We start from the raw sequence: 11853 nt of genomic DNA, 5'->3' as shown, positions 1-11853 counted from the left end.
ACTTCACACGTCCGATCAAGTGCCAATGCTCGAGATTGCTTGCTGTCGCTGCTCACTACACGCCCTACTAGCAGGTGAGAGGGGAAAAACGTCCCTAAACCGCAATCCAACCCCCAAAACGCCATGGAAAGAGTCAACATACGTCCAAAAAGGTTCAACAGAAAATCTGTTGCTAACCCACGGTAGTAGTGGGAGAGAAAAAAAACGAAAAGGAACGTTGACAGAGAGGAGAGACAGAGAGAGGAGGGGTTCGGTCAAGGGGGAAAAACGGCCGTGGGATGAGAAGAGAGAGAAAGAACAGGTGGGGGAGTGCAGGTGAGTGAGAAGAGGGTCGAGCGGTAGAGAACCAGCGGAAAGAGGGGAAAGAAAGTGGCGAGAGAGAAGAAGAGGGGACGTGCGGCAGAGAGCAAAACAAACAAAAGGGCATGAGTGGCAGAGCAAGAAAAATCGCACGAGAGAGAGAGGGTTTACCAAGCCGCCGCCGCTGCCACCTCCGTCGCCGTCGCCGTTCCAGCCACCCCCACACCGTCCGCCACTCTCCTCCCTCTGCGCTGTCACAGGAGACCTCCAGGCGACGACGAAGAAGGAAGGGGAAAGGCGAGGGAGAAGGACCTCGCGTCGGGCCCTTACGCGAGTGGGGGTCGGGTCCGGGTCTGGACCCTAGCTCGACCCGACCCGCCGAACTAACGAGCATTACAGGTCATTGGCATAAGAAAGTTTTATACCGTGTCCTCCCCTTTCCTTCACGACATTCTTTGTTCTGCTCTGACCGATGACTTTTAATGTCTCTTTTTGCTCTGTTCGATAAAATGAAAACGCTGTGCTCCGACCAATAAACTTTACCACCTCCGCTCGCTCTGTTCAAAAAATGAAGTATCTACTTTGCTGCTCAAAGTTGTATATTGGTCATAACGACCTTAACATATACCTTAACATATGGACTGACACCATTCTTCTCTATCAACTCTAGCGTTGATTCGACTTCTGCATGATGGATCTAGACAGAACACCGATTCAGCTTCTCATTTGGCTTCTGCACGACACGTGGTAGATAGGTAATTAATCTTGATATAATGATTATGTATTTTGGTTGTACTAAATGAAATCAAAGCATACTAATTATGAACATGAACTTTTGTTTTTGTCGAGGGTTCAATTTTCTTGTGACATTACTTAGTGACAACCTAGGGTCGACTAGGAGAATTAGGTATTGTTTCCGTTTTTGTCAAAACACTTATAGTATGTTCTTAAAAATTAATGGCCAGAAGACTAAAAGAGATTACATCAGCGAAGCTCGTTTTAGTTGTCATAGAAGTAACTATGGTTCAAATTTCATGAGCACCAATATTCATTGGGAAAGTACAAATGCATGGAAAAATATAGGGGAGCTTGTTTGTATTCGAACAGCTGTTGCAAAAAGTAGGTCTTGTAAAGCTGAGTTTACAAGATCCCACTATGAGACCGTGCTCCGAGGGTGTAACATAGTGATCAGCAGGCTGGTCAAAGTCTTGTCATCAGTTTGATTCTTGTGGTTGCTACCTTTTTACTATAAATGGTGGATTTACGACATGCTAGTTGACAAGTGTATTGCTCCTCACTCAGGTCCGAAGTATCCTTAAACCTTGAAAGCAGGGAAAAAAACTTGAGCCTTTTTGGGATATCTCCCCAACCCCATTAAACAAAAGCCGCAATCCAGCTTATCCTAGAAAATCACTACTATGCCAGAAAAGTCTAAAGACCTTAAAAACTCTGTGGTTACTGTTTTTTTTTTTTCAATTCTGTCTCACTTTTTCCATTCAAAATTTGAGTTTATAGTAGCAAAACTACAAAATTACAAAAAACAGAATAAAAAGATAAGGAGTCCAAGGAGCATAAATAAAAACATTCTCAACAAAGAAAGAAACTGTAATTAAGATTTACTAATGGCCTTCTCATGTCATCTTTCCTTGTTACCTCGTATATTAGAAACAAGGAAAAATTTTGACAACACAGACCATGCATGCCCTTAGAAAATGTGGTCCAATTGCACAGTTCCGTTTTTCTGTTTTTTTTTTCCCTCATCAGACACCCTGATCTATGGCCATAAGAGAATTCTTTTAGTAACAACAATTGTTTCTGTACAAATATTTACAACTTCTTTTGTTAATCATGACAAACTCAAGTGTATACTTATTGACACCATCAAAAGTGAAATTTGCCTTTTCATTACCCTCAGAATTTTACAATCATATGACTACAAACTGTGGACAACAAACACCATTGTTCATAAAGACAAAATAATGGTGTGATAGGCAAGACGTCCCATCCCGTTCTATCTGTGATGTAGAACAGCAATCAAACAGCCTCTAAAAGTGACTTTAATGAGAGCTGCACTTAAAAGGAGGAGAAGGTAAGGCCTATAAGAATGTAAATGGGTCAAAATGTCCAAGTACATTCAAGATCCTTTGACAAGATCTGATAATGAAAACTCGACCTGGCAATAAAATTAATTTAAGATTAAAAAGAAGATTATATGGGATTCTCTCGTTTGCTAAAATGATTTTAACAAAATTAATTGTCGGTAGATGCAAATTGCAAACCGGCAGTATTGAGAACTTATTAGAGCCCAAACTGGGTCAAAGGTCCATTGACCCGACTCAAGCTAATGGGCTGGCTCCTTGCACGGATTCATCCAGAATTTATCAAACAGCTAATGAGGCCAAAGTAAGTTAACCTTAAGATGCCTGGAGGAGACGCTTCATTAACACCTTAATCAGGAACAGAGCTCGGCCGGAGAAATGGCGTCATCTGTCCCATTTAGCTAACTGTCTGCAGGTTTTTAATGAGGAGATATAAGGAATCCTTCACTACTGCTTTTGGTTAAGCCTGGGCGTTGGGCTCAGGTATACGACTGGTACCCAGTACTTGATTCGATCAGGCTCAGGCTTAGGCTCGAAAAAACCGGTTCAGGTCGATCCGGTGGAGCCTAATTCGGTCTGATTATTTTTTTAATTTTTCTTATTTTTATTTAATAATAATATATATTTTATTATTAAAAATATATTTTATATTCAAAAAAATTTATTTTATATTTAAAACAATATTTTTTTTTTATTTTAATCGAGTCGAACCAACATGGGCCTAGGCTCGAGTATCAGGTATCGAGTCTGGAGCATCTGACCGACCTGAGCCTGACTCTTACCGTGCTGGGACGGCCGGATGCCGAGGTATACTTTTAGCCCCTATTAGGAGCAACTCTTTTTGGCTTTCTCTTTTTCGGTCGACGATGGTGAATGTCGTTTGTTTTGCTCTCTTTGAGCATGTAGTCTTGCATTCCCTGTATTCTTTTGTGTAGGTATCAAATGGAAGTTAACCTTTAAGAGCCAACCGCTCAACAATTGAGCGATTTGCAAAAGACTATTTAAGAAATTTATATTTAGATGATTGGTTAAAAAATTTATTCTCAAATGGGCACTTTAGTAATATGAATGCTGTAATAAATGTGTTCCAGATATGAACATTCATAAAACATGGCGTAATGTTCTTGTTACTAAATGGACATACCATGCGGGAGTGGAACTATTTGCAGGTGAGAAAATGGAAAGGTTTGACTCACATCCTCTTTTCATGAAGCGAAAAAATAAGAAAACAATAGCACATGAAAATTCCCTCCACCAAACACTTGATTAGAATCCTTTTCCTTCACCAAAGTTGCCTTCTCTCCGCAAGTTCTAAATAGTCAGTGTTCTACGGGCCAAGGAACTTATGAGCTCCCTCTATTTCAAAAATTTCGGTGAAAGGCCTTTCATTAGTCGATCAGGATATCGATATATCCAATTTGAGTCGGATATCCGAACAAAGCGTTTCAAAAATATGATATGAAAAATAATTTCATATCTGACAAGGAAATTAGATTGGATTCATATTTAAGAAATGACACCATACATAAATGAATGTTTGGATTCAAACTCATACCAAATCTAATTTTGAATAAACCTTCTATATCCAATGCTCTTACATTTTGAAAATGAGCTGGTTTTGGTTTAAAAATAAGATTTAGATTGTGCAATTGGGTTTCAGTTATGGATATAACTTTTTCATTCGTATTCACATCTAAATTTGAATCCGAATATGTGAATCCGATCCATTAACATCCTTAGCTGTAAGAACGTTTGAACCCTTTGGCAAACAACTACACACTTCTCATGGTGGAGAAACTTTATTTGCATTTGAGAAAAGAAAGTGTTGCAAAGATATAAGGGCAAGCTAAATTGCTACCTCTAATTTGAGAATTTGGATTAAAGGTTGAGTAGCTATTTGTGAAGCAAGAAAAGGTGGGCTGCCTTTGTAAATTCTCTTTAAGTCAAGGGGCTTTCGGTAAGTTTCTTATCCTTTAAATTTTAAATAAAATAATAAAAGTATTTCAGAAACACCTACAAATTTAACAAATAATTAGAAAAGCGCACTCAATATTTGTTTATTGAAAAAGACACTCGAGTTACGCACCATTCAAAAGCAACTCTTTTGTCAATCATCTACAGGTTATTAGTTTAGGACAACTCTATCGGTTTTTATTTTTAAGCTTTCCACTGCCAATCTGTTGGCTTTGAGTTTTATTGCAATGGTGTCCTCGTAGGGCTTAGTGACGAAGATTCACTTTCATCATATTCTTTTAGAATTTTAGTTAGATCATGCTAATTTTAAGTGGCCTCTAAAAGAAAAACATAATTGAATCGGCTATTGTATTTTAGATTTTTTTATTCAGAGAGTAACACATCCTATATGAATTTTTTCGAAGTTTATATAGTTTTATGATATATTTTTCAATTTAAGTATCATACTTATCACTACTTATTATATATATATATATATTAAAACGGAACCGTGACAAAGAGATTTGGATCTGGAATTCAATATCAATCCCCGCCTAAATATATTTTTACGAAAACCAACTCTCCGATTGTACGGTCGCCAGCCAACGCTGTGTCGAGAAGCAGGTTATGTGGTCGCCACGTATGCACCACGTGTGCTGTATCGCTTCCGCGAGTTTAATGACTACGCCTAAGTGGTTGGGAGGAAGGGGAGGTAATATGTCAATTTCACATAAGTAGTGGGTTGTGAATGAAAAAGCCGGCGATGAAAAGTAACTGGGATGAGGGAGAGAGAGTGAGAGGGAGGAACGAAGCCAAACGGAGGAAACGGAAGCGACGGAAGGCAGCACAACTGCGCACAAGAGGCCAGAAGGCAGAAGGGGAGAGAGGGGCGGATGAGAGAGAAAAGCGGATTTCTTTTTCGTCATTTCTGGCTCGGCGAACGCATCGTGGGCTTCCTTCTTGGATCATATTTTCGAACGAATTCCCGAATTCTGGAATTTCCCTCCGCGTAAGAAAGAGTAAGTTGTAACACTATTCTTTATCGGTATCTGGGGTTTGGAGAATTCGCTCGTCTTCATCATCCTCGTCTATGCGCTGTTGTTTCCTATTGCCTTCCGTTCTGAATTCTCTCTCTCTTCCTAACCCAACCCAAATTTTTTGATTTTTGTGATTCATGCTCGTGCGGGTTGTGCATGCATAGTCAATAGCGTTTGATGTAAATCGTGTCCTGAATCATGAATATCATGGCGATCATGATTTAGGGCCTTCTATTCGAAAGATGTATTTATATCTATAGGTATGGGCCTTGCTGTCTTTCCTGTTTTTCTGTTTGTTACATGAAAGAACCCATGCACTGATCGTCACGGTGAGTCATGCATTCAATCGCTTGTGGATTTTGGTAACTTTGATTTGTTTCTTCTTCTCCTATGTCTCCCTCTCTCTAAAGTTTCAGAGATGGTCCTGAAATATCCCATTTTGGGCACCTTCCCTTTTAACTTTGCAAAGTGCATGGATGAAATGAATTATTCTATAGGCGGATGGTTGCCATGAAAACAACTATTAGATTATGATTTTGCATGGGTTTCCTTTTTTTTTTTCGGTTCATCTTCTTGTTACGTAAATCGATTGGAAGCTAAAACAATGGCTTATGGTCATGCAGGTTGAGTAGAACATTCATTGCCTCTATTTTTTTTTCCTGCTTGAGCGCCTCCTGTAGTTTCTCAGCCAAGACACTCTGTTGCCTGCGCTAGAACCAGGACCAACGATGACCTCGAGATCGTACACAAATCTTTTGGATCTTGCTACAGGCATTATCCCTACAGCTGGGCGAGGTGGGAAACGTCTTTCGAGGGTTATGTCCGTTCCTGGAATAGTCTCGGAGTTTGATGATGATGCAGCAAATAGTGTTTCATCAGATGTTACCTCGTCTGTGAGCCAGGAACGGGTGATTGTTGTGGCTAACCAGCTTCCGTTGAGGGCACGAAGGAGGCCAGATAATGCTGGTTGGACTTTCAGCTGGGATGAGGACGCCCTTCTATTACAGCTTAAAGATGGACTTTCAGATGACATGGATGTTATTTATGTTGGTTCTTTGAAGGTGGAAGTTGATCCTAGTGAGCAGGATGAGGTTGCTCAGATCCTGTTGGAGAAGTTCAAATGTGTACCTGCATTCCTACCTGATGACATCTACAACAAGTTCTATCATGGCTTCTGCAAGCAACATCTGTGGCCACTTTTCCATTATATGCTACCGCTCTCTCCCAGCAGTGCTGGTCGTTTTGATCGTTCTTCCTGGCAGGCTTATGTATCTGCCAATAAGATTTTTGCTGACAAGGTAGTAGAGGTGATAAATTCAGATGATGATTATGTCTGGATACATGATTATCATCTTATGGTTTTGCCTAATTTCTTAAGGAGAAGGTACAACAAATTGAAGATGGGATTTTTCCTTCATAGTCCATTCCCTTCGTCAGAGATATACAGGACTCTACCTGTCAGGGAAGAGATATTGAGAGCCCTTCTTAACTCAGACTTAATTGGGTTCCATACATTTGATTATGCCCGCCATTTTCTTTCCTGTTGCAGTAGGATGCTGGGCCTTGATTACCAATCCAAGAGAGGATACATTGGGTTGGAATACTATGGCAGAATGGTTGGGATCAAAATATTACCAGTCGGAATCCACATGGTTCAGATTGAATCTGTTCTCAGGCTTGCTGATAAAGAATGGAGGGTGAATGAACTCCTTGATCAGTTTAAGGGTAAAACAGTTGTACTTGGTGTAGATGACATGGACATCTTCAAGGGGATTAATCTCAAGATATTAGCTTTGGAGCAGCTCCTTATTCAATACCCAAAATGGAGGAACAAGATTGTTCTGGTTCAGATCGTCAATCCTGCAAGAGGGAAAGGGAGAGACATAGAAGAGCTACAAGCTCAAATTTTGTCTGACAGCAAAAGGATAAATGAAAATTTTGGTTCTGCTGAATACACTCCTATTTTGCTAATTGACAGGCCGGTTCCTGTGTATGAACGGATTGCTTACTATACAGTTGCAGAATGTGTTGTTGTGACAGCTGTAAGAGATGGACTCAATCTCACTCCTTATGAGTACATTGTGTCAAGAGAGGGGAGTCTGGAGAACCCTAAAAAGAGCATGATTGTTGTCTCTGAATTTATTGGATGCTCTCCTTCTTTAAGTGGAGCTGTAAGAGTGAACCCATGGAATACAGAAGCAGTTGCTGAGGCTATTAACATGGCCATTTCGATGCCAGAAGCGGAAAAGCAATTACGCCATGAAAAACATTATCGGTATGTAAGCACACATAATGTTGCTTACTGGGCTCGCAGCTTTATGCAAGATTTGGAGAGATCGTGTAAAGATCATCAGAGAAGGAGGTGTTGGGAGATTGGATTTGGTTTGCAGTTTAGAGTTGTATCACTTGATCCTAGTTTTAGGAAGTTGTCAATTGATCATATAGCTTCTGCTTATAGGAGGTCGAAAGGCAGGGCTATACTGTTGGATTATGATGGTACCGTGACGCCCGAGTCTTCCATTGATAAGCGCCCAAGTGAGGAGGTTATTCGCATCTTGAACAAACTATCTGCTGACCCAAAGAATGTGGTGTTCATTGTGAGTGGAAGAGGGAAGGAGTCACTAAGTAGTTGGTTTTCTCCTTGTGAGAAGCTTGGAATTGCTGCAGAGCATGGCTATTTCTTGAGGTACAGTTTCAACATTTTACTTTTCCCTCTTTTCGTTTGTTTTTCCTTTTTTCGAAATTACTCGTGCATGCTATATTAATCTACAGTGCACAATGGCTGCTGTATTATCGTTTATCTTCACTGTGATTTACTGATCATACTCTTGAATGTGGAAGCTTATCTTTTCAAGGGAAGGTCTAATGTGCGAAATTTGCTGGATATTCATGATCATTACTTTGATTGCTATTCATTTCTAGATCTTCATTGATCTTCACAAATACTATTGGCCTTGTTTATTTTTGCTACTTTTGTATTTGTGACAAAAAAGCACGGGCTTTTTGTTAGTTATTTGTCCTACTCAAGCTTGTTTTTGGAACTTACTGCCCTTGTATGGCAATTTATATCTATGAAGGCTCCCATGCATAATCATTGTTCAGGTGCAGTTTCATTATTTATTTCTTCTTTTGTTCTGGCCTTTCTTAAGCAAAATGTCCCTATCAAAAAGGGAAAATCATGATCGTTAACCTGGTTAAGTTTGAAAAGGGTCACAGTGCAGGCAAAGTGGACACCTATTCTGTTGGAACACTTACCATTTGTCTCCTTTCATTTGTTATGCTTTGGTGTCTGGTCTTAGTGTTGAATAGAATGTGTTGTTTTTCTTGATTAAACACATAAGTGTAGAATATGCTCTTATATTAACTAGAGTAAAGTTAATCTGATTTTGTCCTTCAGTTAATAATTATTAAAAGATTTAGTCAGGTCCTATCTTCCATCCTAAGAAGAACGTTAATAAAAATATTCATTCTTGATGGTCTGTTGGCCTATGCTCTTATCGTGAATCAGGGTCTATTGGACTGATTGTGAATTTATCCTTTACCCAAAGCTTGGTGGCTGGCATTCAACTCTTCTGTGTTTCATCTTCAGTTTTATCGGCTTAGCAAATTGGACAGAAGGAAGTTAGTCTTTATGAATGCAATTTTTTCTTTTTCTGATAGTTCTCCCTCTCTAAATTATTGTTCTTTGGCTGATAGTTATGTGGTTGTCCCAGGTGGTCAAAAGAAAAAGAATGGGAAACGTCCTGTGATCAGTCCAGTGACTTTGCATGGATGCAGATGGCAGAGCCTGTCATGAGGCTATATGCAGAGGCTACGGATGGGTCATGGATAGAGACCAAAGAGAGTGCAATTGTTTGGCATCATCAGGATGCTGATCCTGATTTTGGATCTTGCCAAGCTAAGGAGCTACTTGACCACCTGGAGAGCGTGTTAGCCAATGAGCCAGTGGCTGTCAAGCGTGGACAACACATAGTAGAAGTCAAACCTCAGGTAATTATGCATATATTGTCTTACTGAAGAGCTGTTGGCCTGTGATAGTCGACTTCTTTACGTTCTTTTGAATGGGCTGACCACATAATAAAGAAACGTAAGGGTGGACAAATTATTCTTCTCATTAGAAAAGAAGTGGGGTTTGGTTCTTGTCGTATGGAACATACAAAACTCTTTTTCAGATCGGGGGTTTCTCAGATATTTTTTTTATGTGGCTTTGGTGTCCTGTCAATTTAGGGTTGTTTTTGTCCTTAATGAATGGAAGATGAAACCATTGATTATTGGAAAACTGACAAACAATGGCAGCTGCAAGAATCATGAATTTTAGTTTTACAGGAAACTATATGAGGCTGATTAGCACATTATCTCTCTCTAACATGCAGTTGTACACACACACACACACCCCACTGTAGCTGTAGTTCTCCAATTTATCATCTTATTTGCTAGGAACCAATGTTACCAAAATTTGTTTTCGAACTGAATAGGAAAGCCAAATAATTCAGTGAATCGGTGAGTCAAATCAGAATCTTTTGTGAATGAAACTAATTGAAAATTGTATGTTCTATACACCACAAAGACTAACATCTATCATAAATGATGTGTTTCCTGCTAAATTGCATATACTTCCTATATCTCATCTTTTTGCATGCAAGCACATTCTCCCACGTCACACATGTGGGTAAAGGAAGAATGGCTGGGATCATAGAATCAGACACTTCATCACTAGGCTTTACTTTTCCAGTTAGTAAAGCAGAATAATTAGAATGGAAAATAGCTCATGCGATGTTTGCACCTGTTTTACTTTGTTGGTTAAATGTCTCTGTCTGGTTAGACTTCACTGGAGACTAACAGACTGGCTAATCTGTTGAATTTCTTATTCGTTTGAAATAAGGGCGTCAGTAAAGGCCTTGTTGCAGAGAAACTGCTCTCGGTGATGGCAGAAGGAAATAGGCAACCTGATTTTGTGTTGTGCATTGGTGATGATCGATCTGATGAGGATATGTTTGAAGTTATTAGCAGTGGCAGTCCTGGTGCTTCTGCTTCTGGATCCTTCTTTAACAGAGAGGTGTTTGCATGTACGGTGGGTCAGAAGCCAAGCAAGGCGAAATATTATGTTGATGACACTATCGAGGTGATTAAAATGCTTGAAGCTCTTGCTGGCCCGTAGATTGAACGGCTAAGGAGGCTCCCAAAATGGTTGTCAAAATAAAGGGCAGATGAGAGCAGAGCTCAATGAATCTGAGGTCTGTATCCTCAGGAGGATGGAAAATTTTAGAGGAAAAGGAGCACGGGTGAGGGCCTTACTAAACCAGGTCGTTCGTAGCATAGGGAATTGTAAAGCATGGAAATTTTCTCCTTTTTTAAATGCAAGAAAAAAAAAAAGAAATTTGTGAAAGATGGTAGTCTGCCTTTTGTTTATTTATTTTATTGTTTCCTTTTTGTGGTGGAACGGCGGGGGGAGAAGGGCTAGGGACGGGATCTGGCGATTAGGGTAAGCAACAAGGCTCCTTGCAGGTGCCTTCATTTATTTCAGAGAAAAAAGTGAATAATTGGTCGATGTGGATATTCTGCACTCTTGGAATTCTTTTCCTTTTGAATAAGTTAATTTGAGGCCGTTTCAATTGATTCTTTACCATGCTCCCGAGTATATTCATAAGCACCAATAATTGTGGATTTACCATGGCCGTCTGCAAGCATGTCAGCATCTGCAGCATGTTGCCTGCCTGGTAAATGTATTTTTACTTTTCATGGTTTAAAAGTTGAGTGGAACGCGTTCTCTTGGGCACCATTGAACCTGTGAAATTGCATCCCTCTGCTTTTGTAACAAAGTTTGCACAACGCATTGTAGGTAACTTTTGCTAGTCCTATGATAAGTGCACCTAGTTGTTTATTGTGGTATATTGAAGATTTGATTTCTAATTTAATCAAGTAGGAATTTATACTTATACGTCGCATCATGGTTTAAAATAGGCAGATCAGGTTTTCAAATCATCCACTGAAGACATAAGGAAGGGGTTAAAAAACTAGCTGAGGATTTCTATGAATATTCGAGACTTAGTAAACGATACAGGTTTGCCAAGCGATTCATTCAAGACATGGGTATGGGAGGAAAGATCATTGTCGTAGAAGGAATTATGTGATTACTGGAATTTACCAAGTTCATGAAATGTCTTTCTCCACATTTATTAACACAGCAACCCTCTAGAGAACAAAGCAATCTTTAATTGAAAAAGTGTGAGCTTTGGCGCTAGAATATGTACAAAAATTTTGAGGCTATTGTTTTCTCGATATGATATACCAAAAACACATCTAAAGATATATTAATTATGTGACGCACTCTATTTTTAAGAAAAGACTAAGTTTGCATCATTAAAACTAAGAGATGATTTTTCGTCAACTAGCACCAGGTCAAGTGCCTACTTCAGTTGGTCAATGATGTGATGTGTGTGTGTGTGTTTTTTTTTTTTTTAAAC

At 39.5% G+C, this 11853-nt stretch overlaps 1 protein-coding gene across 1 annotated transcript; it reads left to right on the top strand.

Annotated features, from left to right (window-relative positions):
- Positions 1-5135: 5135 nt before the first annotated feature.
- On the top strand, positions 5136-11027 carry LOC116254295 (probable alpha,alpha-trehalose-phosphate synthase [UDP-forming] 7). Its single transcript, XM_031629599.2, has 4 exons — positions 5136-5371; positions 6013-8075; positions 9103-9379; positions 10272-11027. Exons 2-4 carry the CDS (start codon positions 6118-6120, stop codon positions 10545-10547), a joined length of 2511 nt encoding a protein of 836 aa, XP_031485459.1. The 5' UTR covers positions 5136-5371; positions 6013-6117; the 3' UTR covers positions 10548-11027.
- Positions 11028-11853: the final 826 nt, after the last annotated feature.

This window comes from Nymphaea colorata, chromosome 5 (assembly GCF_008831285.2).
Source record: "Nymphaea colorata isolate Beijing-Zhang1983 chromosome 5, ASM883128v2, whole genome shotgun sequence".
Classification (NCBI taxonomy): Eukaryota; Viridiplantae; Streptophyta; class Magnoliopsida; order Nymphaeales; family Nymphaeaceae; genus Nymphaea; species Nymphaea colorata.
Note: the sequence above shows the minus strand (reverse complement) of the source record. Positions and strands in the feature narration are given on the sequence as shown.

Bases quoted from the DNA above. Each gene is read 5' to 3' on its own strand.
- LOC116254295 (XM_031629599.2), top strand. From the start codon at position 6,118: ATGACCTCGAGATCGTACACAAATCTTTTGGATCTTGCTACAGGCATT. The intron at 8,076-9,102 runs GTACAGTTTCAA...TGGTTGTCCCAG, and splicing joins GAGCATGGCTATTTCTTGAG to GTGGTCAAAAGAAAAAGAAT. The intron at 9,380-10,271 runs GTAATTATGCAT...GTTTGAAATAAG, and splicing joins TAGTAGAAGTCAAACCTCAG to GGCGTCAGTAAAGGCCTTGT.